General features: G+C 43.6%; 1 protein-coding gene across 1 annotated transcript in view; it reads left to right on the top strand.

Moving 5' to 3' along the window:
- The window catches only part of LOC117444607 (tetratricopeptide repeat protein 39A), a 42,999-nt gene extending 19,878 nt beyond the window's left edge, over positions 1-23,121 (top strand). Inside the window, exons 13-25 of the mRNA XM_071202754.1 lie at positions 1,416-1,483; positions 1,571-1,635; positions 2,768-2,867; positions 2,951-3,016; positions 3,101-3,209; positions 5,786-5,853; positions 8,848-8,907; positions 15,386-15,547; positions 15,657-15,748; positions 18,523-18,643; positions 19,570-19,681; positions 19,790-19,904; positions 22,888-23,121. Coding sequence (XP_071058855.1) covers positions 1,416-1,483; positions 1,571-1,635; positions 2,768-2,867; positions 2,951-3,016; positions 3,101-3,209; positions 5,786-5,853; positions 8,848-8,907; positions 15,386-15,547; positions 15,657-15,748; positions 18,523-18,643; positions 19,570-19,681; positions 19,790-19,904; positions 22,888-23,014 — 1,265 coding nt within the window. The 3' untranslated portion in view covers positions 23,015-23,121. The remainder of the gene's footprint in view (positions 1-1,415; positions 1,484-1,570; positions 1,636-2,767; positions 2,868-2,950; positions 3,017-3,100; positions 3,210-5,785; positions 5,854-8,847; positions 8,908-15,385; positions 15,548-15,656; positions 15,749-18,522; positions 18,644-19,569; positions 19,682-19,789; positions 19,905-22,887) is intronic.
- Positions 23,122-25,277: the final 2,156 nt, after the last annotated feature.

Raw genomic sequence — 25,277 nt, 5'->3', positions numbered from 1 at the left:
TACTCAGAGTGCATTTAGCCATACCTTGGATGCACTTATGCACCCAAGATACCACATGTGTGTACCGAAGCACACAAAGGAGCCACAGCAGCATCTCCCTCCTTGGAGCCAAAGGCACCAGCCAGTTAAAAGGCCAAATACATGCTCGATTCAGTCTGACAGATCGATCGTTTGGCACCGTCTGTGGCTGGATTGGATGCTGTATTGCTTGTTGACTATGATCACTGTACGTTAAACTACGATCACTGTACGTTAAATTACGATCACTGTACGTTAAACTACGATCACTGTACGTTAAACTGTACGTTAAACTATGATCACTGTACGTTAAACTATGATCACTGTACGTTAAACTATGATCACTGTACGTTAAACTACGATCACTGTACGTTAAACTATGATCACTGTACGTTAAATTATGATCACTGTACTTTAAACTATGATCACTACGTTAAACTACGATCACTGTACGTTAAACTACGATCACTGTACGTTAAACTACGATCACTGTATGTTAAATTACGATCACTGTACGTTAAACTACGATCACTGTACGTTAAACTACGATTACTGTACGTTAAACTATGATCAATGTACGTTAAATTACGATCACTGTACGTTAAATTACGATCACTGTACGTTAAATTATGAACACTGTACGTTAAACTTTGATCACTGTACGTTAAATTACGATCACTGTACGTTAAATTACGATCACTATGTTAAATTACGATCACTGTACGTTAAACTACGATCACTGTACGTTAAACTACAATCACTGTACGTTAAACTATGATCACTGTACGTTAAACTACGATCACTGTACGTTAAACTGTACGTTAAACTACGATCACTGTACGTTACACTACGATCACTGTACGCTAAACTACGATCACTGTACGCTAAACTACGATCACTGTACGTTAAACTACGATCACTGTACGTTAAACTACGATCACTGTACGTTAAATTACGATCACTGTACGTTAAACTACGATCACTGTACGTTAAATTATGATCACGATCACTGTACGTTAAACTACGACCACTGTACATTAAACTACGACCACTGTACGTTAAACTACGATCACTGTACGTTAAACTACGATTACTGTACGTTAAACTACGATTACTGTACGTTAAACTATGATCAATGTACGTTAAATTACGATCACTGTACGTTAAATTATGATCACAACACGTTAAACTATGATCACTGTACGTTAAACTGTACGTTAAACTATGATCACTGTACGTTAAACTACGATCACTGTACGTTAAACTACGATCAGTGTACGTTACACTACGATCACTGTACGTTAAACTACTGTACGTTAAACTATGATCACTGTTACTTAATATGTGTGTGTGTGTGTGTGTGTGTGTGTGTGTCTGTGTGTGTGTGTTTTCTGCAGTGCAGCTTCATGCAGAAGCTTGTTACGCAGAGTGTCAACTCCAAAGAGCTGCCCTCACCTTCCTCCAGGTGCTAATCTGATTATATCCTACCTCACAGCACGCCACAGAGAATTATGGCACGGAACTTCCACTAATATTCGTGTTTCTTTTCCAGGACGAGAACATGGTGAGTTTTATCAAAGGAGGGTTGAAAGTGCGGAACAGTTACTTAATTTATAAGTAAGTAATCAGAGAACAGAGGGTGTATATTGAGTGTGTGATTAAGTTATCTGTTTGATATCCACACTTGTTGCAAAAAGTAATTATTGTATTGCGAGTAAAGCGGCACTTGAGTATCTTTGCTTTCTTTAGTTTTAAAAATAAAGAAATAAACGTGATAATGTCAAAGTGACCCGGCAGCCGGGAAGGTATGGAGTCATGGTGTTTCTCAATGTCGAGGAAGGATGCTCCAGAGCCACTATTTCAAGCATACTACGTCATCGAGTTCCGCCGAAGGACAGTTCCAATGTCCAGGATGCTTGGAATTCTAGGGAGGCCGGCGTCCTTCGTTGCGGGAAATTTCGAGGCTGCACATGTGTATCCTCCGCGGTCTTAAAATCCCCACAATGCTTTGCGCACGAACCGATTTCCAAAATCTTTGGTGGACAATGTAAGGCGGGGCCTCTCATATGACGTACACTTGCTCGCCTGTTCCACTATTCGTTTTCCGAATGAAAGGAAGTATTCTTGCCTCTGATCGAGCTGACTCGGAAGACTTGTCCCACCAAGGAAGCGTCCTTGAAATTGAGAAACACCCATAGAGTGACATAAAAAAAATACATCTGTTAAAAAATATAAGAGATTTAATTAAAGAATAAATAAGAACAAATATATATTAAAAAAATTATTATAAGGTATTGAAATTATTTTTGATTATTATTTGTTAATTTTTTGTATTTATTTACAGATTTTTTAAATAGAGAAGTTTAAATGTTATATATTTATTACTTTATTGTTTCCGTAGTTATTTATTAAATTTGAATAAGGTAATTATTTCGTATTTTTTCTTATTCTTTTACCCATTGCGTTAAGAAACATTTCAGATTTATATATCATGTTTAATTATTTGATTTACGTATTTTATTATTTGATTTATTCCTCTTTAACATTTTCATAATTATTCTTAACTATGGCACTTGTGTTATACCATAGGGAGGTTCTAAAACAATATTACATTTCATTATAGGAAGTCTAATTTATAAAGTCAAGCAGTGCATTTTCTATCCACGTCATTATGCTTTTATATTAATTATGTTGTGAAGCTGAACTGTGTTTCAAATCATTTAGATTTTTGCCTCTTTTTTCCATCCAGAGAACTGCATACCTTCACTAAATCTCACAGCTGTAACAAAGGACCGAGCCACGTTCACTTAGAGGGGGGGATATCGTTCGGAATAGGGGCGTTTAATCTGGTACGTCACAGAAATATCTTCCAGCGCTTTTTTAATTGTGTAAAACTGTGTCATTCAGTTCATCAGGTCTCCTTTGTTCACAGACACTGTCTCTGTTTCCTCCTCGGATACTCAAAGTGTTGGAGTTTGCAGGCTTCTCTGGGGACAAGGTGGGAAATATAGTGACTTCTATTAGGTTACACTTATTCACGAACATAATAAATGTTATTTAAATGTGTGTTTTCTGTTTGTAGGAGTACGGCCTGTCTCTTCTGCATAACGGTGCGACGGGGATGAATCTGCGCTCCATGCTGTGCGCTCTGCTAGTGCTCTGCTACTACACCTTCCTCACAGTCATACTAGGTAAAGCTACAGTGGTGTAGGGATGACGTATTTCTGTAGTGGACCCTGAAGGCAGCATCTCCCTGGTTCCCTCCACACGAAGCCAATGGGATTTTCCATTTGATTTTGGAATATTGCAGAAAAATAATCTCCGTTTATGATACTTACCTGTTTTGTTCAGCAGGATAATCTCCACATATTAACACCACTTTATGATTTTTGAAATTGAAAGCTAACATTAGGCTATAAAGGCACTACAGCACGGTCACATGACTTCACGTCACCACCCCTAAGCTAAAGGTAGCTAATGTTGGGCTATAAAGGAACTACAGCACGGTCACATGACTTCACGTCTCCACCGCTAAGCTAAAGGTGGCTAATGTTGGGCTATAAAGGAACTACAGCACGGTCACATGACTTCACGTCACCACCGCTAAGCTAAAGGAGGCTAATGTTGGGCTATAAAGGAACTACAGCACGGTCACATGACTTCACGTCACCACCGCTAAGCTAAAGGTGGCTAATGTTGGGCTATAAAGGAACTACAGCACGGTCACATGACTTCACGTCACCACCGCTAAGCTAAAGGTAGCTAATGTTGGGCTATAAAGGAACTACAGCACGGTCACATGACTTCACGTCACCACCGCTAAGCTAAAGGAGGCTAATGTTGGGCTATAAAGGAACTACAGCACGGTCACATGACTTCACGTCACCACCGCTAAGCTAAAGGTGGCTAATGTTGGGCTATAAATTAATTACAGCACGGTCACATGACTTCACGTCACCACCGCTAAGCTAAAGGAGGCTAATGTTGGGCTATAAAGGAACTACAGCACGGTCACATGACTTCACCACCGCTAAGCTAAAGGTGGCTAATGTTGGGCTATAGAGGAACTACAGCACGGTCACATGACTTCACCACCGCTAAGCTAAAGGTGGCTAATGTTGGGCTATAAAGGAACTACAGCACGGTCACATGACTTCACGTCACCACCGCTAAGCTAAAGGTAGCTAATGTTGGGCTATAAAGGAACTACAGCACGGTCACATGACTTCACGTCACCACCGCTAAGCTAAAGGAGGCTAATGTTGGGCTATAAAGGAACTACAGCACGGTCACATGACTTCACGTCACCACCGCTAAGCTAAAGGTGGCTAATGTTGGGCTATAAATTAATTACAGCACGGTCACATGACTTCACGTCACCACCGCTAAGCTAAAGGAGGCTAATGTTGGGCTATAAAGGAACTACAGCACGGTCACATGACTTCACCACCGCTAAGCTAAAGGTGGCTAATGTTGGGCTATAGAGGAACTACAGCACGGTCACATGACTTCACGTCACCACCGCTAAGCTAAAGGTGGCTAATGTTGGGCTATAAAGGAACTACAGCACGGTCACATGACTTCACCACCGCTAAGCTAAAGGTGGCTAATGTTGGGCTATAAAGGAACTACAGCACGGTCACATGACTTCACGTCACCACCGCTAAGCTAAAGGTGGCTAATGTTGGGCTATAAAGGAACTACAGCACGGTCACATGACTTCACGTCACCACCGCTAAGCTAAAGGTGGCTAGTGTTGGGCTATAAAGGAACTACAGCACGGTCACATGACTTCACGTCACCACCGCTAAGCTAAAGGTGGCTAATGTTGGGCTATAGAGGAACTACAGCACGGTCACATGACTTCACGTCACCACCGCTAAGCTAAAGGTGGCTAATGTTGGGCTATAAGGAACTACAGCACGGTCACATGACTTCACGTCACCACCGCTAAGCTAAAGGAGGCTAATGTTGGGCTATAAAGGAACTACAGCACGGTCACATGACTTCACCACCGCTAAGCTAAAGGTGGCTAATGTTGGGCTATAAAGGAACTACAGCACGGTCACATGACTTCACGTCACCACCGCTAAGCTAAAGGTGGCTAATGTTGGGCTATAAAGGAACTACAGCACGGTCACATGACTTCACGTCACCACCGCTAAGCTAAAGGTGGCTAGTGTTGGGCTATAAAGGAACTACAGCACGGTCACATGACTTCACGTCACCACCGCTAAGCTAAAGGTGGCTAATGTTGGGCTATAAAGGAACTACAGCACGGTCACATGACTTCACGTCACCACCGCTAAGCTAAAGGTGGCTAATGTTGGGCTATAAGGAACTACAGCACGGTCACATGACTTCACGTCACCACCGCTAAGCTAAAGGAGGCTAATGTTGGGCTATAAAGGAACTACAGCACGGTCACATGACTTCACGTCACCACCGCTAAGCTAAAGGTGGCTAATGTTGGCGTGATGATGTTTAGTCGTCTCATTTAGACACTTGTTAGTAACCTCCATTTTTAAATTCACCAGTGGGGTATTCACTGACGTATTTTATGTCCTAGAACAAAAAATTAAAATCTCTTCAGCTTGTGTTAACCACTGAACCAAAAACACATTCAGAAAACTTCCAGACGAGGAAACAGGAAGCGCTAAAATGCTGACCAATTACAGGGTTTAATGCACCGCTCTATATACGTTTCTATCCATCAGAGATTCTTATAATGTGATTATGTGTGATTATATCTGCTCCGTCCTCTCAGGTACGGGGGAGGGAGATGTGACTGAAGCTGAAAAGCTGCTGAAACCTTTCCGGCTCCGTTATCCACGGGTGAGTAAAAAAAAAGAAAGAATAATCTGTTTAAAGAAAAACTCCAAAAAGTCACTATTTTTTTTCATAAAAAGAGAAGGCGTTTGCTCTTGTTTTGATGCTACAGTGCAGACATTAATGCAAAGGCTTTATTTGTCATATGCACAACAGCTACAGTTTAGTTTTCGGCAATACAAGTTCCTTCATAGCGTTTTTACTTTTTTAAGAGCTTAAGCTTTAAGTGAAAGCAATCAATGTTCCAAAATCCAAGTGAAAAATCCCATTGGCTTTCTTACGAGGGAACCGTTGCATTGCTAACTCCCGTTAAAAAAAAAAAGGTCGACCCTGCACCACTGCATTATAAATGTATTCAGGCGAATGTTCCATTTTTACACTATCATTAGTCTCACTATCCTTTTCTTTCTAACGTCATCCCCACCCTGATTACTTTCATCTGAAACTCACCCCACCTTCCACTAACGCCGTTCCTTCTGCACCCAGGACCCTCTTTTCCGTCACTCACACACCTTCACGCTATCACTCCCGCCTCTCCATTCTCTTATTCTCGATCCATGTTCCCACTCCACCTTTAACCTACATGCTGCCTATCCCAGAAAACAAACTGACACAGTGTGTACCAAACCAGACCTGAGACGTTAAAGGTTAAACCCTGCCAAGAGTTAGATATACATCAGACCTGCCCTTTAGATAGAAGATAATATAATATACGGTAGATCAGTGGTTCCCAACGTGTGGGGCGCGACCCCCCTGGGGGGCGCAGAGGCATGACAGGGGGGGCACGAGACACCAGGAGGAAAAATGGTTATTAAAAAAAAAAAAAATAAGAAATCATAATTTCAAAAATGATTGTTTCGAAATTAATGTGATGCAGTACTATTACGTCTGGGTCTCTGTTTCATTAAAGCTCGGCTCTGTGTGTGGAACGAGCCATTTTGCGTGCGTGCGCGAGAGAGAGAGAGCGCACCGGTACTGGAGATCGTTGTTGTTGTTAGCTTCTGGTGCTAGCGAGCTACGCTAACGGATATTAGGAGTTTTTTCAACAACAAAGTGGAGGAGAGTCCTCTCCTGTCTAGACTCCGTGAGCTAAAGGACTCTCAGCGTTATCTCAGTGGGTCTCAAACGTTTTGGTCACCATTAATGTAAACAATTATTTCAGAGGCACACGTTTATATGATCATTATAGTTATAAAAAAATAAGAGAATAAATTAAAAACAGGTATTGTTAGTGAATTCTAGAACCCTGAAGGCTGGAGAGACTGAAAAGAGTCAAGGGAAGCTTATAAAAGTTAACAGCATTTAATTACACAAAAGATGCGGTGGTGTACAAAATGAAATGTACGAGTGGAGGCTCTCTCCCCATGCGTCCGGTCAGTCCAGGTCAGCAGGTAGAAGAGGTCAATCCTTGGCTTGCTCTTCCTGTTGTCATCTGAGGTCTTCTCCTATTGGCCGACGTCGTCGGGGGCGGGTCCAATGCAATTCCTGCCTTGTTGTATTGTTAAATTACATCATTCTGGTGTCTGTGGTTATTTAAACATTCCCTAATAAATGTTATTCAGCGGCAACACATGAGTGCTAAACCCAGTGTGCTCAGTGTACAACATCGCATGTCATTTCACCTTTGATTCACGGTTTGCAAATGCAGCATTTCGCCACATGCTAATGCTAACCGGAAGTTAAGCATTTTCAGAATAAAAGTGAAAAGTATTAAGTTAATAGTTAGTGAACTTCAGGTTTTTCAGAATAAAACTGATTTAAATTAAATAGTGTATTTAATTCAAATTACGCCATATCAACATTGATTTTAATTTCTAACAGTATGAAATACTATCTGACAGTAAAACAAGAATAACGTTTAAAAGGGTGATTTGTAAAATATCCATAAAGAAATAGTAAATCTGTTTCCAGTTCTGTTTCATATGGGTGTTGAGAGAGGTATCCATAGATCTCTTCATGTTGCTCTCAAAGTGCACCAGATTGATGCTTTTAACTTCAATATTTAGAAATCTTCACGGGGGAGCATGCCCCCGGACCCCCCTATGTGAGGTCCACACACCACCTATAAAAACCCCTGCTTATGCCTCGAGCCTTCATCGTAACAGTCACACTGTGTGTCTGCGTGGGGAGTGTTGCAGTAGAACATTCCTCTGTAGCGCCAGGTCCATTAATGGGAAACCCTAAATGTCTGAGCACCCTCTATGAAACGTCAAGCTACCCCACAGCACCCCCAAAAGAAATCTCTGGTGCCGCCACTGAGCCTGACTATTTGTGTTGGGGGGGCCCGACTTTTTTTTTTCTCCAAAGGGGGGGCCTGGCAGAAAAGGAACCGCTGCAGTAGATTAACCTGTAATACTTTCATTCTTTCTTTATTTTCTCGAGGTACAGGGATGGGGAAGGTGTTTGACTATGTGTGTGTATATGTGTGAGTATGTAGGTGTGTATATGTGCATATATGTATATATGTGTGTGTGTGTGTATGTATGTGTGTATGTACATATGTATGTGTGTATGTACATATGTGTAGTGTAGTAGTATCTAGGTGTGTAAATGTATATGTGCATATATGTGTGTGTATATATGTGTGAGTATGTAGGTGTGTATATGTATATGTGCATATATGTATATATATGTGTATGTGTGTGTATGTACTTATGTGTATATGTATATACAGTATGTCAATCAACAGGTAAAGCAGATTAATAACAACAATAATAATAATAATAATAATAATAATAATAATAATAATGATAATTATTGCAGATTATAGATTATAAATAAATCATTTCGGGACAAGGGGGTGAGATTAAATAAATGATACTTCTTCTCACTCCTTTTCGAACACTCGATGTGGGACTGTTTATGTTGCTAATGCTGTTGTTGTGAATGTAATGGTTTTGATTTCTCTTACATGACTATGCACTGCAACATTTGTTTTGTTTTGTAATTATTTATTTTACTTGTTCGAAATAAAATGAATCGATCAACTCTTCTTTCCAGGGAGCGATATTCCTCTTCTTTGCAGGCAGGACTGAAGAGATCAAGGGGAACATTGATGAGGTTGGTTCAGTGACGTGGCTTAGAAGAAGGACAACCAATATTATCAATCAATCAATCAATCAATCAATCAATCAATCAATCAATCAATCAATCAATCAATCAATCAATCAATCAATGTTTATTTATAGCCCAATATCACAAATGTTACACTTGTCTCAGTGGTCTTCACAGTGTGTACAGAATATCAGTATGACAATACGACACCCTCTGTCCTTAGACCCTCTGTCCTTAGACCCTCTGTCCTCAGACCCTCTGTCCTTAGACCCTCTGTCCTCAGACCCTCTGTCCTTAGACCCTCTGTCCTCAGACCCTCTGTCCTTAGACCCTCTGTCCTCAGACCCTCTGTCCTTAGACCCTCTGTCCTCAGACCCTCTGTCCTTAGACCCTCTGTCCTCAGACCCTCTGTCCTTAGACCCTCTGTCCTTAGACCCTCTGTCCTCAGACCCTCTGTCCTCAGACCCTCTGTCCTTAGACCCTCTGTCCTTAGACCCTCTGTCCTCAGACCCTCTGTCCTCAGACCCTCTGTCCTCAGACCCTCTGTCCTCAGACCCTCTGTCCTTAGACCCTCTGTCCTTAGACCCTCTGTCCTCAGACCCTCTGTCCTCAGACCCTCACATCGTACAAGGAAAAACTTCCGAAGAAAACCCAGTTTAAAGGGAACATGGGAGAAACCTCAGGGAGAGCAGCAGAGGAGGGATCCCTCTCCCAGGACGGACAGACGTGCAATAGATGCCGTGTGTAAATTGAAAAGATAATACATTTGCAACATAGGTAGTCCAAATGTTATATATCCTGTACATGTAATAATCATTATGTCTCACAGAGTATTAATGATCCAGTCAGTCTTCTAACTCGTGAGTTCCTAAATACAGCAAGCGTCCCGATGGCAGTAGAAAATCAACACGTCCTTATTCCAAGTGTAACGGTCTCAGTTTTAAACATGTGGTCAAATGTGTGTCGAGGTTTGATGAGCATCAGAACTACTTGTTTAGTGAGAGATACATGACCTATGGATGTGACGTAACATGCGACCTGATCACTTAACGTGAAAGATGTAAAATGAAGCGTGACTCGAAGGTTTGACTTGAAGACAAAACGAGAAAACGTATTGTTATTGGTGATATGATGACTTAATAGGAAGTTTGATTTAACGCGAGACGTGAAGCTGTATCGTGAACTGATGACCTGCGAGAAGTCGTAATATGAAGACGTGAATACGTAACGTGATGTGTGATACTTGAGGACGTAACTTGAAGACGTAACTTGAGGACGTAACTTGAAGACGTAACTTGAGGACGTAACTTGAAGACGTAACTTGAGGACGTAACTTGAGGACGTAACTTGAGGACGTAACTTGAAGACGTAACTTGAGGACGTAACTTGAAGACGTAACTTGAGGACGTAACTTGAAGACGTGACTTGAAGACGTAACTTGAGGACGTAACTTGAGGACGTAACTTGAGGACGTAACTTGAGGACGTAACTTGAAGACGTAACTTGAAGACGTAACTTGAGGACGTAACTTGAAGACGTAACTTGAAGACGTAACTTGAAGACGTAACTTGACGACGTAACTTGAAGACGTAACTTGAAGACGTAACTTGAGGACGTAACATGAGGACGTAACATGAGGACGTAACTTGAAGACGTAACTTGAAGACGTAACTTGAGGACGTAACTTGAAGACGTAACTTGAGGACGTAACTTGAAGACGTAACTTGAAGACGTAACGTAACTTGAAGACGTAACTTGAAGACGTAACTTGAGGACGTAACTTGAAGACGTAACTTGAGGACGTAGCGTAACTTGAAGACGTAACTTGAAGACGTAACTTGAGGACGTAACTTGAAGACGTAACTTGAAGACGTAACTTGAGGACGTAACATGAGGACGTAAATTGAGGACGTAACTTGAAGACGTAACTTGAAGACGTAACTTGAGGACGTAACTTGAGGACGTAACTTGAGGACGTAACTTGAGGACGTAACTTGAAGACGTAACTTGAGGACGTAACTTGAAGACGTAACTTGAAGACGTAACTTGAAGACGTAACTTGAGGACGTAACTTGAAGACGTAACTTGAGGACGTAACTTAAAGACGTAACTTGAAGACGTAACTTGAGGACGTAACTTGAGGACGTAACTTGAGGACGTAACTTGAGGACGTAACTTGAAGACGTAACTTGAAGACGTAACTTGAAGACGTAACTTGAGGACGTAACTTGAGGACGTAACTTGAGGACTTAACTTGAAGACGTAACTTGAGGACGTAACTTGAAGACGTAACTTGAGGACGTAACTTGAGGACGTAACTTGAGGACGTAACTTGAAGACGTAACTTGAAGACGTAACTTGACGACGTAACTTGAAGACGTAACTTGAAGACGTAACTTGAGGACGTAACATGAGGACGTAAATTGAGGACGTAACTTGAAGACGTAACTTGAAGACGTAACTTGAGGACGTAACTTGAAGACGTAACTTGAGGACGTAACTTGAAGACGTAACGTAACTTGAAGACGTAACTTGAAGACGTAACTTGAGGACGTAACTTGAAGACGTAACTTGAGGACGTAGCGTAACTTGAAGACGTAACTTGAAGACGTAACTTGAGGACGTAACTTGAAGACGTAACTTGAAGACGTAACTTGAGGACGTAACATGAGGACGTAAATTGAGGACGTAACTTGAAGACGTAACTTGAAGACGTAACTTGAGGACGTAACTTGAGGACGTAACTTGAGGACGTAACTTGAAGACGTAACTTGAAGACGTAACTTGAGGACGTAACTTGAGGACGTAACTTGAGGACGTAACTTGAAGACGTAACTTGAGGACGTAACTTGAAGACGTAACTTGAAGACGTAACTTGAGGACGTAACTTGAAGATGTAACTTGAGGACGTAACTTTAAGACGTAACTTGAAGACGTAACTTGAGGACGTAACTTGAGGACGTAACTTGAGGACGTAACTTGAGGACGTAACTTGAAGACGTAACTTGAAGACGTAACTTGAGGACGTAACTTGAGGACTTAACTTGAAGACGTAACTTGAGGACGTAACTTGAAGACGTAACTTGAAGACGTAACTTGAAGACGTAACTTGAGGACGTAACTTGAGGACTTAACTTGAAGACGTAACTTGAGGACGTAACTTGAAGACATACCTTGAAGACGTAACTTGAGGACTTAACTTGAGGACGTAACTTGAGGACGTAACTTGAGGACGTAACTTGAAGACGTACCTTGAAGACGTAACTTGAGGACGTAACTTGAGGACTTAACTTGAAGACGTAACTTGAGGACGTAACTTGAAGACGTACCTTGAAGACGTAACTTGAGGACGTAACTTGAGGACGTAACTTGAGGACGTAACTTGAAGACGTACCTTGAGGACGTAACTTGAGGACTTAACTTGAGGACGTAACTTGAGGACGTAACTTGAGGACGTAACTTGAGGACGTAACTTGAGGACGTAACTTGGGGACGTAACTTGAGGACGTAACTTGAGGACGTAACTTGAGGACGTAACTTGAGGACCTAACTTGAGGACGTAACTTGAGGACGTAACTTGAGGACGTAACTTGAGGACGTAACTTGAGGACGTAACTTGGAGACGTAACTTGAAGACGTAACTTGAAGACGTAACTTGAAGACGTAACTCGAAGACGTAACTCGAGGACGTAACTCGGAGACGTAACTCGAAGACGTAACTCGAAGACGTAACTCGAAGACGTAACTCGAAGACGTAACTCGAGGACGTAACTCGAAGACGTAACTCGAAGACGTAACTCGAGGACTTAACTTGAGGACGTACCTTGAAGACGTAACTTGAGGACGTAACTTGAGGACTTAACTTGAAGACGTAACTTGAGGACGTAACTTGAAGACGTACCTTGAAGACGTAACTTGAGGACGTAACTTGAGGACGTAACTTGAGGACGTAACTTGAAGACGTACCTTGAGGACGTAACTTGAGGACTTAACTTGAGGACGTAACTTGAGGACGTAACTTGAGGACGTAACTTGAGGACGTAACTTGAGGACGTAACTTGGGGACGTAACTTGAGGACGTAACTTGAGGACGTAACTTGAGGACGTAACTTGAGGACGTAACTTGAGGACCTAACTTGAGGACGTAACTTGAGGACGTAACTTGAGGACGTAACTTGAGGACGTAACTTGAGGACGTAACTTGGAGACGTAACTTGAAGACGTAACTTGAAGACGTAACTTGAAGACGTAACTCGAAGACGTAACTCGAGGACGTAACTCGGAGACGTAACTCGAAGACGTAACTCGAAGACGTAACTCGAAGACGTAACTCGAAGACGTAACTCGAGGACGTAACTCGAAGACGTAACTCGAAGACGTAACTCGAGGACGTAACTCGAAGACGTAACTCGAGGACGTAACTCGAAGACGTAACTCGAGGACGTAACTCGAGGACGTAACTCGAGGACGTAACTCGAGGACGTAACTCGAGGACGTAACTCGAAGACGTAACTTGAGGACGTAACTTGAGGACTTAACTTGAGGACGTAACTTGAAGACGTACCTTGAAGACGTAACTTGAGGACGTAACTTGAGGACGTAACTTGAGGACGTAACTTGGGGACGTAACTTGAGGACGTAACTTGAGGACGTAACTTGAGGACCTAACTTGAGGACCTAACTTGAGGACCTAACTTGAGGACCTAACTTGAGGACGTAACTTGAGGACGTAACTTGAGGACGTAACTTGATGACGTAACTTGAGGACGTAACTTGGAGACGTAACTTGAAGACGTAACTTGAAGACGTAACTTGAAGACGTAACTCGAAGACGTAACTCGAGGACGTAACTCGAAGACGTAACTCGAGGACGTAACTCGAGGACGTAACTCGAGGACGTAACTCGAAGACGTAACTCGAAGACGTAACTCGAAGACGTAACTCGAGGACGTAACTCGAGGACGTAACTCGAAGACGTAACTCGAGGACGTAACTCGAGGACGTAACTCGAGGACGTAACTCGAAGACGTAACTCGAGGACGTAACTTGAGGACGTAACTTGAAGACGTACCTTGAAGACGTAACTTGAGGACGTAACTTGAGGACGTAACTTGAGGACGTAACTTGGGGACGTAACTTGAGGACGTAACTTGAGGACGTAACTTGAGGACGTAACTTGAGGACCTAACTTGAGGACCTAACTTGAGGACGTAACTTGAGGACGTAACTTGAGGACGTAACTTGAGGACGTAACTTGAGGACGTAACTTGGAGACGTAACTTGAAGACGTAACTTGAAGACGTAACTTGAAGACGTAACTCGAAGACGTAACTCGAGGACGTAACTCGAAGACGTAACTCGAAGACGTAACTCGAAGACGTAACTCGAGGACGTAACTCGAAGACGTAACTTGAAGACGTAACTTGAGGACGTAACTTGAAGACGTAACTCGAGGACGTAACTCGAAGACGTAACTTGAGGACGTAACTTGAGGACGTAACTTGAAGACGTAACTTGAGGACGTATTGTAAACAGTGACATAATGTTGAAATGCTTAACTATCCTTAATTTACTTAAAATAAGTCAACGGGACACACGGGACACAAACGGCATTATACAACTCTTTATAAATAAGGCACTGAATGCATGCTAACAGCAATACAGTATGTATGCTAACAGAAATACAGTATGTATGCTAACAGAAATACAGTATGTATGCTAACAGAGATACAGTATGTATGCTAACAGAGATACAGTATGTATGCTAACAGAAATACAGTATGTATGCTAACAGAAATACAGTATGTATGCTAACAGAAATACAGTATGCATGCTAACAGAGATACAGTATGTATGCTAACAGAAATACAGTATGTATGCTAACAGAAATACAGTATGCATGCTAACAGAGATACAGTATGCATGCTAACAGAGATACAGTATGTATGCTAACAGAAATACAGTATGTATGCTAACAGAAATACAGTATGCATGCTAACAGAAATACAGTATGTATGCTAACAGAAATACAGTATGTATGCTAACAGAAATACAGTATGCATGCTAACAGAAATACAGTATGCATGCTAACAGAAATACAGTATGTATGCTAACAGAGATACAGTATGTATGCTAACAGAAATACAGTATGTATGCTAACAGAGATACAGTATGTATGCTAACAGAAATACAGTATGCATGCTAACAGAAATACAGTATGCATGCTAACAGAAATACAGTATGCATGCTAACAGAAATACAGTATGTATGCTAACAGAGATACAGTATGTATGCTAACAGAGATACAGTATGTATGCTAACAGAGATACAGTATGTATGCTAACAGAAATACAGTATGCATGCTAACAGAAATACAGTATGTATGCTAACTCAAAGCCCTGAGCCACAGCGGTCCAGCTCCTCCAATCCCCTTCCCTGCTATGCATCTCTTTTAACGCGCTGTGTCTTCTTCCCGCGGTACCAGGCTATTGCGCTCTTCGAAGACGGCTGCAAGGCCCAGCAGGCGTGGAAGCAGTTCCACCACATGTGCTACTGGGAGCTGATGTGGTGCTACTCCTACAAGCGAGACTGGAAGATGGCGTACTTCTACGCAGACCTGCTGAGCAAGGAGAGCCGCTGGTCCAAGGTACAGCACGGGAGAGCAGGGAAGACCCGAGGGCGTTCAGTGAGATGTTCTGTCCAGTCGAACCTCTCCGATAACCCTGAGGAATAAGAATGAGTGTTTCTCTCCACAGGCCATGTACGTTTACATGAAAGCTGCTTACCTCAGCATGCTGCCTATGGACGAGTCCAGACCGTTCGGGGACAACGAGGTCGACCTCTTTAGGTAAAATATGCACAATAACACATCAATCGCTCCATGGCAAGACCACCAGACTCTGGGACCGTTTTATTCGACAGACTGAACGGTTTAAAGAACTTCCATAAACATTCACCTGTTAGCATTTTGCTAATTATTTACCTAACATATCATTCCCTTTACTTGGGTAGAGACTCTTCTTGCACTATTTCTATTCTATTTCTATTTCCTTAAAACATTCTCTTGCACTGTTTTATCAAATCGAATCAAATCAAGTTTTATTTATAGCACATTTATAAGCGATGTCTGGTGGAGCCGAAGTGCTGTACATAAAATAAAACTAGCCTACAGTAGAGACGCTTTACAGCAAATACAACAGCACAGACCCTCTGTCCTCAGACCCTCTGTCCTCAGACCCTCTGTCCTCAGACCCTCTGTCCTTAGACCCTCTGTCCTCAGACCCTCTGTCCTCAGACCCTCTGTCCTCAGACCCTCTGTCCTTAGACCCTCTGTCCTCAGACCCTCTGTCCTCAGACCCTCTGTCCTTAGACCCTCTGTCCATAGACCCTCTGTCCTTAGATCCTCTGTCCTCAGACCCTCTGTCCTTAGACCCTCTGTCCTCAGACCCTCTATCCTTGGACCCTCTGTCCTTAGACCCTCTGTCCTCAGACCCTCTATCCTTGGACCCTCTGTCCTTAGACCCTCTGTCCTTAGACCCTCTGTCCTTAGACCCTCTGTCTTCAGACCCTCTGTCCTTAGACCCTCTGTCCTTAGACCCTCTGTCCTTAGAGCCTCTGTCCTTAGAGCCTCTATCCTTAGACCCTCTGTCCTTAGACCCTCTGTCCTCAGACTCTCTGTCCTTAGACCCTCTGTCCTTAGACCCTCTGTCCTTAGACCCTCTGTCCTCAGACTCTCTGTCCTCAGACCCTCTGTCCTTCGACCCTCTGTCCTTCGACCCTCTGTCCTTAGACCCTCTGTCTTCAGACCCTCTGTCTTTAGACCCTCTGTCCTTAGACCCTCTGTCCTCAGACTCTCTGTCCTTAGACCCTCTGTCCTCAGACCCTCTGTCCTCCGACCCTCTGTCCTTAGACCCTCTGTCCTTAGACCCTCTGTCTTCAGACCCTCTGTCCTTAGACCCTCTGTCCTCAGACCCTCTGTCCTTAGACCCTCACATCGTACAAGGAAACACTTCCAGAGAAAATCCACAGTTTAAGGGAACATGGAGAAACCTCAGGGAGAGCAGCAGAGGAGGGATCCCTCTCCAGGACGGACAGACTGCAATAGATGCCGTGTGTAAATCCAAGAGATAATACATTTCACAGCATATAGACCGGACGCAGAGACAGGTTCAGCCACGACCCGAAGTCCACGACTTAATCCAGAACTCAGGATAGAGGACACAGGACACAGGACTACAGCAAGAGGATCAGCCTCGACTCCGGGTCCCGGCGTAGAGATAGATACAACACAAGAACAAAGATGTGGTTAATCGGAACAAGAGAAAACACAGACACAGACAGACGGAAGAACAAGCACTCCCTTAGGACAGGCTGAGGGCAAAGGGTAGCCAGTGAGAGAGTGTTGGAGGAGCCTGGGACTTCAGTGGCTCATTGCCATATCTCCACTGTAGCTGCTGAGCACATGACAATAAAGCCTTGAAACTTGAAACATGATTTATCGCATAAACAAACAGATATCGTCCCAAGGCCTATGTTATAGATGCATTTTACAATGTGTGCATAGTCAAGCTATGAGTGGCGTTGTGTACATACCTCTGTGTGTGCCTCGTGAGAAGCTGTAGGGTTATGACCCGGGCTGGATCTTTATGACTCGGAATTTAACTGGTCTCTCACCGTTCTTGTTAACCTTTTTCGTCGCCACAGACAAAATTAATGACTAGCTAGCTGGTCAACATAATGGAGCATTCCTATTTTCCCTTGGGAGTTGATGGCGCCCAAACACGGAGCTAAAAGTTAATATTATATTTTAATTCATGAGTTGGATAGAAGCACAACTCCAAACGAATCATTTCTCTTCATGTGTGTATAGATATGCAAAGATAAGCTAACATGTTTGGCGTAAGATGATAATGTCATTGTGTCCAACACTGCCCCCTGGTGGCCAGAAATAATCAAATGCAGGTTCAAATGTAGAGGTTCTCGACACTGTCTGACTTAAAAAATGAAAAGCAAGTGGACGTTGTCACCATCATGTCACTCATTGGTTAACAGGACATCATTTTTAAGCCTGAAGTTTTCGGCAGCCATAGAAAATGCTAAGTGACCAGCTAACACTAGCTAGCGTGGTTAGAAAGGTACATCAAGTCAACTATCATAATCATTTGGATGTTATTTCTGTTTAATAATGAAAAAGATGTCGTGGCAACTCCTAAGAATGGCTTTAGCACAAGAGGATACTGAATTAGGGTTGTTTTTGCTCATAGACTACTATACAAAAATATACAACTTGTCAATCACAAGGTAGCCCCGCCCTAAAGTATCTATTTAATTCAAATGGGACCATAAATAACAAAATGGCCATCATTCTGTATTAAAGAAAAGACTTGTAACTGGCGTTTGAAAGCATAAACTCAAAATGTTTACTGAGGTAATACATACAGTGGGTCATTTCCTCTTAGACTTCTATGCAAGTGGAGTCGCCCCCTGCTGGCCAACAAAATAATGCAGATTTGAGGCCATTGGCTTCACTTTTCAGACCCGGAGGTTTTTCCTTCTTCTTCTTCTTCTTCTTCTTCTGCCTTTTTACCCAATTTGTCTTTTTCATTGTGCCGTTCCTTTTAGACAAGTGCCCACCTTAAAGCAGAAGATAGCCGGAAAATCTCCCCCGACTGAGAAGTTTGCGATCCGTAAAGCCCGACGCTACAAGGCTCGCTGCATAATCCGGCTGCCAGTGCCAGTGCTGGTAACACACACACACACACACACACACACACACACACACACACACACACACACACACACACACACACACACACACACACACACACACACACACACACACACACACACACACACACACACACACACACACACACACCATGTATACATCACTTCAGGGGACATTACATTGACTTACATGCATTTCCTGGAGACTTATCCTAACCCTAACCAAGTCTTCACCCTAAAATTAATGATTCCCCTTATGGCAGTGCTTCTCAAAGTGTGGTCCGTGAGCGCCCCCTAGTGGCCCGTGAGTATATTTGTAAAATTTCACATTTGAAATTAATTAATTAATTAAAGTTTTCCGCACTCTCGCGGGAATATCTCCGCAATGGAGCGAGCTTAGGTTTCACTTTAGATTGCATGATATAGCCCAGTTAAACACCTTCATCCCACATGTTGCCACTTGTTTGTACCATTTTCAGGCGATTTGTAAAAAACGGTGTTTTTGGATATTTGTGGAGTTAGGTGGTCCGCGAGTGTTTTTTTATTGGTTAAGTGTCCTTGGTATGAAAAAGTTTGAGAAACACTGCCTTATGGGGACCTCCAATTTGTCCCCATAAGGGAGGCGAGTCCCCACACGTGACTATGTAAACAGATTTAGGTCCCCACAAGTATAGTAATGCTAGTACACACACACACACACACACACACACACAATGGGTTTGAATCCCAGAGCGTTAAAAGGTGAACACTCTTGAATCCTTCAAAAAATCTCTCAAAAGTTTCAAACTCTGATCAACAACTCTCCACTTTACTCGCACTTGGATTAGGACTACTGTTGTTGTGTTTTTTGTTTTCTTTGTGCTGTTTCTGTTTCTGATTTTGTGTAAAGCGTTTTTGAGCACTTGGAAAAGCGCTATACAAATGAATGTATTATTATTATAGGAGATGATGTACATGTGGAACGGGTTCAGTATGATCAGCAAACGGCCGGAGCTGACTGACGGCATGATGCAGACCTTGGTTGAGGCAGAGCGATGTCTCCTGGAGTCTCCCGGTAATAAAGCTCATCCCAAAACGACGTGGCAGAAGAAATCCTTATCGCTCAATGGAAATGGAAACTTAGATGACTTCCATGTGAAGACGTCTGCTCTCTCCTCCACAGAGAAAGAGTATCTGGTGGATGACCGCTGTGTGATCTACCTGCTGAAGGGTCTGTGTTTGAAGAACCAGGGTCTCCTGCAAGCCGCCGAGGAGTGCTTCAACAAAGTGTTTACAAGGTACAAATCATCTCTGTGTCAAACAAACGTCCATGATACTTACACGTTTAGTTCAGCAGGATGATCTCCACATACCACTTTATGATTTCCGAAGTCAAAAGCTAACGTTAGGCTAATAGGCTATACAGCAGGGGTCGGCAAGTAAGTTTGGCCTTGGGACAATTCTTTTTCTGAGCCACTAGATGGCGGGACATAATCAAAGGCCAGACCCTCTGGCGAGACCTGCCCAAAGGGAGGCTCGTCCTCTCTCGCCCCCTTTCAGTCCCAGGTTAAAGGCCAGGGCCAGTATCTGTATTTTAACAGACTGCTTCTCGTTTCGCGCCGTCCCGTTCAAATGAAATCGCCGTCAATCAATGTTCCTCGCTCGCGCCAGGGCCGGGGGAGGGGTTACGAGGCTCTTGTGCTGCATTCACTTGCACTCGGACATTAGGGATTTTGATGAGCCACAACTTTTCTTTCAAAACAAAGCTGCCAGCTGGGGGGGCAGCTTAAGCACCGCCCTCCATGATCAAGAGGCTTCTCCGATTTTGTTGTCAATGTTTTGATATCCTAAGTAAACATTACGTTTGAATGATTTAGTGAGCTGGTGTTATTTTTTTTCTAACCACAAACCGCATGTTGGCTATTTCAGCGCCACACTGTCCAGCTACTTATTGATCCACTATCAGCGTCAGGGCACCCGCTGCCAGATTGTGCCTGTGCTGTGTGTCAATCTCAAAAGAATATTTTCTTTTTATTCTCAAAATAGTTTTCCTGGCCAAATATTATTGCTGGCGGGCCACCAATGACCCGTGGGCCGCCTGTTGCCGAGCCATGCTATACAGGAACTACAGCACGGTCACATGACTTCACGTCACCACCGCTAAGCTAAAGGTGGCTAATGTTGGGCTATAAAGGAACTACAGCACGGTCACATGACTTCACGTCACCACCGCTAAGCTAAAGGTGGCTAATGTTGGGCTATAAAGGAACTACAGCACGGTCACATGACTTCACGTCACCACCGCTAAGCTAAAGGCGGCTAATGTTGGGCTATAAAGGAACTACAGCACGGTCACATGACTTCACGTCACCACCGCTAAGCTAAAGGCGGCTAATGTTGGGCTATAAAGGAACTACAGCACGGTCACATGACTTCCCGTCACCACCGCTAAGCTAAAGGTGGCTAATGGTGGGCCTTAAAGGAACTACAGCACGGTCACATGACTTCACGTCACCACCGCTAAGCTAAAGGTGGCTAATGTTGGGCTATAAAGGAACTACAGCACGGTCACATGACTTCACGTCACCACCGCTAAGCTAAAGGAGGCTAATGTTGGGCTATAAAGGAACTACAGCACGGTCACATGACTTCACGTCACCACCGCTAAGCTAAAGGTGGCTAATGTTGGGCTATAAAGGAACTACAGCACGGTCACATGACTTCACGTCACCACCGCTAAGCTAAAGGCGGCTAATGTTGGGCTATAAAGGAACTACAGCACGGTCACATGACTTCACGTCACCACCGCTAAGCTAAAGGCGGCTAATGTTGGGCTATAAAGGAACTACAGCACGGTCACATGACTTCACGTCACCACCGCTAAGCTAAAGGCGGCTAATGTTGGGCTATAAAGGAACTACAGCACGGTCACATGACTTCACGTCACCACCGCTAAGCTAAAGGTGGCTAATGTTGGGCCTTAAAGGAACTACAGCACGGTCACATGACTTCACGTCACCACCGCTAAGCTAAAGGTGGCTAATGTTGGGCTATAAAGGAACTACAGCACGGTCACATGACTTCACGTCACCACCGCTAAGCTAAAGGAGGCTAATGTTGGGCTATAAAGGAACTACAGCACGGTCACATGACTTCACGTCACCACCGCTAAGCTAAAGGTGGCTAATGTTGGGCTATAAAGGAACTACAGCACGGTCACATGACTTCACGTCACCACCGCTAAGCTAAAGGCGGCTAATGTTGGGCTATAAAGGAACTACAGCACGGTCACATGACTTCACGTCACCACCGCTAAGCTAAAGGCGGCTAATGTTGGGCTATAAAGGAACTACAGCACGGTCACATGACTTCACGTCACCACCGCTAAGCTAAAGGTGGCTAATGTTGGGCTATAAAGGAACTACAGCACGGTCACATGACTTCACGTCACCACCGCTAAGCTAAAGGCGGCTAATGTTGGGCGTGATGACGTTTAGTCGTCTCATTAGGCTCTTGTTAGCAACCGCTGTTAATAAATCCACCAGTGGCGTATTCACTGATGTATTTTATGCGGTAGAACAAAACGTTAAAATCTCTTCAGCTTGTGTTAACCACAGACCTTTAGGACTTATCTCTCGACCCTTGAGCCTGAAAACAGTGTAAATGTTCCGCCTGATAACAATTAACCATCTTAAAATATTGTTTGCGGTTGTTCCTCTTCCCCAGGACTCCTTCATGCTGCATGTTTCCAGGGGTTCCTTTTGTTGATGCCGGCCCGTTATTCGGACAAGTTGCAAAAACTCAGAGTTTGACATTGTGGCACACGAGTTTCTGTAATTCAAAACTGCCAGAAAAACCTGCTGGCATCAACAACAGGAAACGAAAACCCTTTGAGACGTACCATTTGTATCAAACTGAAACTTTTCTACCTGTTCACAACTAGAACCGGTTCTCCCTTTCAATCCCTGCCCGCAGCTTCAACAGCTTAGTTACCTGAAGCTCTTATTCTTGTCTTTAAGGAAATCCCCATGAGCAGCTCCTACTCCTATTGACAGGGTAATGTTTGCTTAGCAGCTCACCCACCAAGTCCTACAGTCAATATTTACCCAGCCGTTCAGAAGGACATGACTTCTTGTTGCAATCACACTGACTGTAATGAGTAAGGAGGCTTTTAACCAGGTCTAGGAAGGAAAGAAAAGTGTAATCATTTATTTCATTAACCTCCCTGCAGGGAAACAGGATATGTAAAGTGTAACTGTAACGGTTTGTTTACTTTTTCAGTGAAAAGAAGATCAAGTTCGACCACTACCTGGTGCCCAACTCTCTGGTGGAGCTCAGCCTGCTCTACATCGCCCAGGGAAGAAGAGACGAGGCTATCAAGCTCCTGCACAAAGCCAAGTACGTCTGAACACACAACCCAGTCTCACGGCATTTCGTGTTATAGTCACGAAATTAATGTAATCGATTTATTCGTGTTCACCAACACGATTTGCCCACCCCACAGAACGATTTTAAAAGCAATGTATTTCTATTGGTAGTGTGTTTCGTGCCTGCACCTCGTCTGTTTGTCCGGTCGGGTCTTGGAAGACCGGAAGCTGCGTGGTTCATCAAAACATTTTCTTACTCAATATCTTACCCTATCCCTTTTATTTTAAATTGTATAATTTTTCTTGCCGTCCGCGAGGAAAATAAATGTCTCAGAGCCTCAGAATACTGAACTCTGTATTTTTTTTATTTCTTTTTCCATTTAATTTGTTATTATTTACATTGCTTTTAAAATCGTTCTGTGTGACACGAAAAAAATGGGGAAATCGTGTTGGTGAACACGAATCAATAGATACATTTCGTGACTATAAGACGAAATGCCGTGAGACTGTGATGGAATACAGCAGTGCAGGGATGAAGTATTTCAGTAGTGGACCCTGAAGGCAGCATCTCCCTAGTTCCATTACATACAGAGATGTTTAGTTCAGCGGGATAATCTCCACATATTAACACCACTTCATGATTTCTGAAGTAAAAAGCTAATGTTGGGTTATAAAGGAACTACAGCACGGTCACATGACTTCACGTCACCACCGCTAAGCTAAAGGTGGCTAATGTTGGGCTATAAAGGAACTACAGCACGGTCACATGACTTCACGTCACCACCGCTAAGCTAAAGGTGGCTAATGTTGGGCTATAAAGGAACTACAGCACGGTCACATGACTTCACGTCACCACCGCTAAGCTAAAGGTGGCTAATGTTGGGCTATAAAGGAACTACAGCACGGTCACATGACTTCACGTCACCACCGCTAAGCTAAAGGCGGCTAATGTTGGGCTATAAAGGAACTACAGCACGGTCACATGACTTCACGTCACCACCGCTAAGCTAAAGGTGGCTAATGTTGGGCTATAAAGGAACTACAGCACGGTCACATGACTTCACGTCACCACCGCTAAGCTAAAGGAGGCTAATGTTGGGCTATAAAGGAACTACAGCACGGTCACATGACTTCACGTCACCACCGCTAAGCTAAAGGCGGCTAATGTTGGGCTATAAAGGAACTACAGCACGGTCACATGACTTCACGTCACCACCGCTAAGCTAAAGGAGGCTAATGTTGGGCTATAAAGGAACTACAGCACGGTCACATGACTTCACGTCACCACCGCTAAGCTAAAGGTGGCTAATGTTGGGCTATAAAGGAACTACAGCACGGTCACATGACTTCACGTCACCACCGCTAAGCTAAAGGAGGCTAATGTTGGGCTATAAAGGAACTACAGCACGGTCACATGACTTCACGTCACCACCGCTAAGCTAAAGGAGGCTAATGTTGGGCTATAAAGGAACTACAGCACGGTCACATGACTTCACGTCACCACCGCTAAGCTAAAGGAGGCTAATGTTGGGCTATAAAGGAACTACAGCACGGTCACATGACTTCACGTCACCACCGCTAAGCTAAAGGAGGCTAATGTTGGGCTATAGAGGAACTACAGCACGGTCACATGACTTCACGTCACCACCGCTAAGCTAAAGGCGGCTAATGTTGGGCTATAAAGGAACTACAGCACGGTCACATGACTTCACGTCACCACCGCTAAGCTAAAGGTGGCTAATGTTGGGCTATAAAGGAACTACAGCACGGTCACATGACTTCACGTCACCACCGCTAAGCTAAAGGAGGCTAATGTTGGGCTATAAGGAACTACAGCACGGTCACATGACTTCAGGTCACCACCGCTAAGCTAAAGGCGGCTAATGTTGGGCTATAAGGAACTACAGCACGGTCACATGACTTCACGGTCACCACCGCTAAGCTAAAGGCGGCTAATGTTGGGCTATAAAGGAACTACAGCACGGTCACATGACTTCACGTCACCACCGCTAAGCTAAAGGTGGCTAATGTTGGGCTATAAAGGAACTACAGCACGGTCACATGACTTCACGTCACCACCGCTAAGCTAAAGGTGGCTAATGTTGGGCTATAAAGGAACTACAGCACGGTCACATGACTTCACGTCACCACCGCTAAGCTAAAGGAGGCTAATGTTGGGCTATAGAGGAACTACAGCACGGTCACATGACTTCACGGTCACCACCGCTAAGCTAAAGGTGGCTAATGTTGGGCTATAGAGGAACTACAGCACGGTCACATGACTTCACGTCACCACCGCTAAGC

This window comes from Pseudochaenichthys georgianus, unplaced genomic scaffold (genome assembly GCF_902827115.2).
Source record: "Pseudochaenichthys georgianus unplaced genomic scaffold, fPseGeo1.2 scaffold_852_arrow_ctg1, whole genome shotgun sequence".
Classification (NCBI taxonomy): domain Eukaryota; kingdom Metazoa; phylum Chordata; class Actinopteri; order Perciformes; family Channichthyidae; genus Pseudochaenichthys; species Pseudochaenichthys georgianus.
The sequence above is the reverse complement of the archived record's forward strand: the minus strand, read 5'-3'. Positions and strand labels throughout refer to the sequence as shown.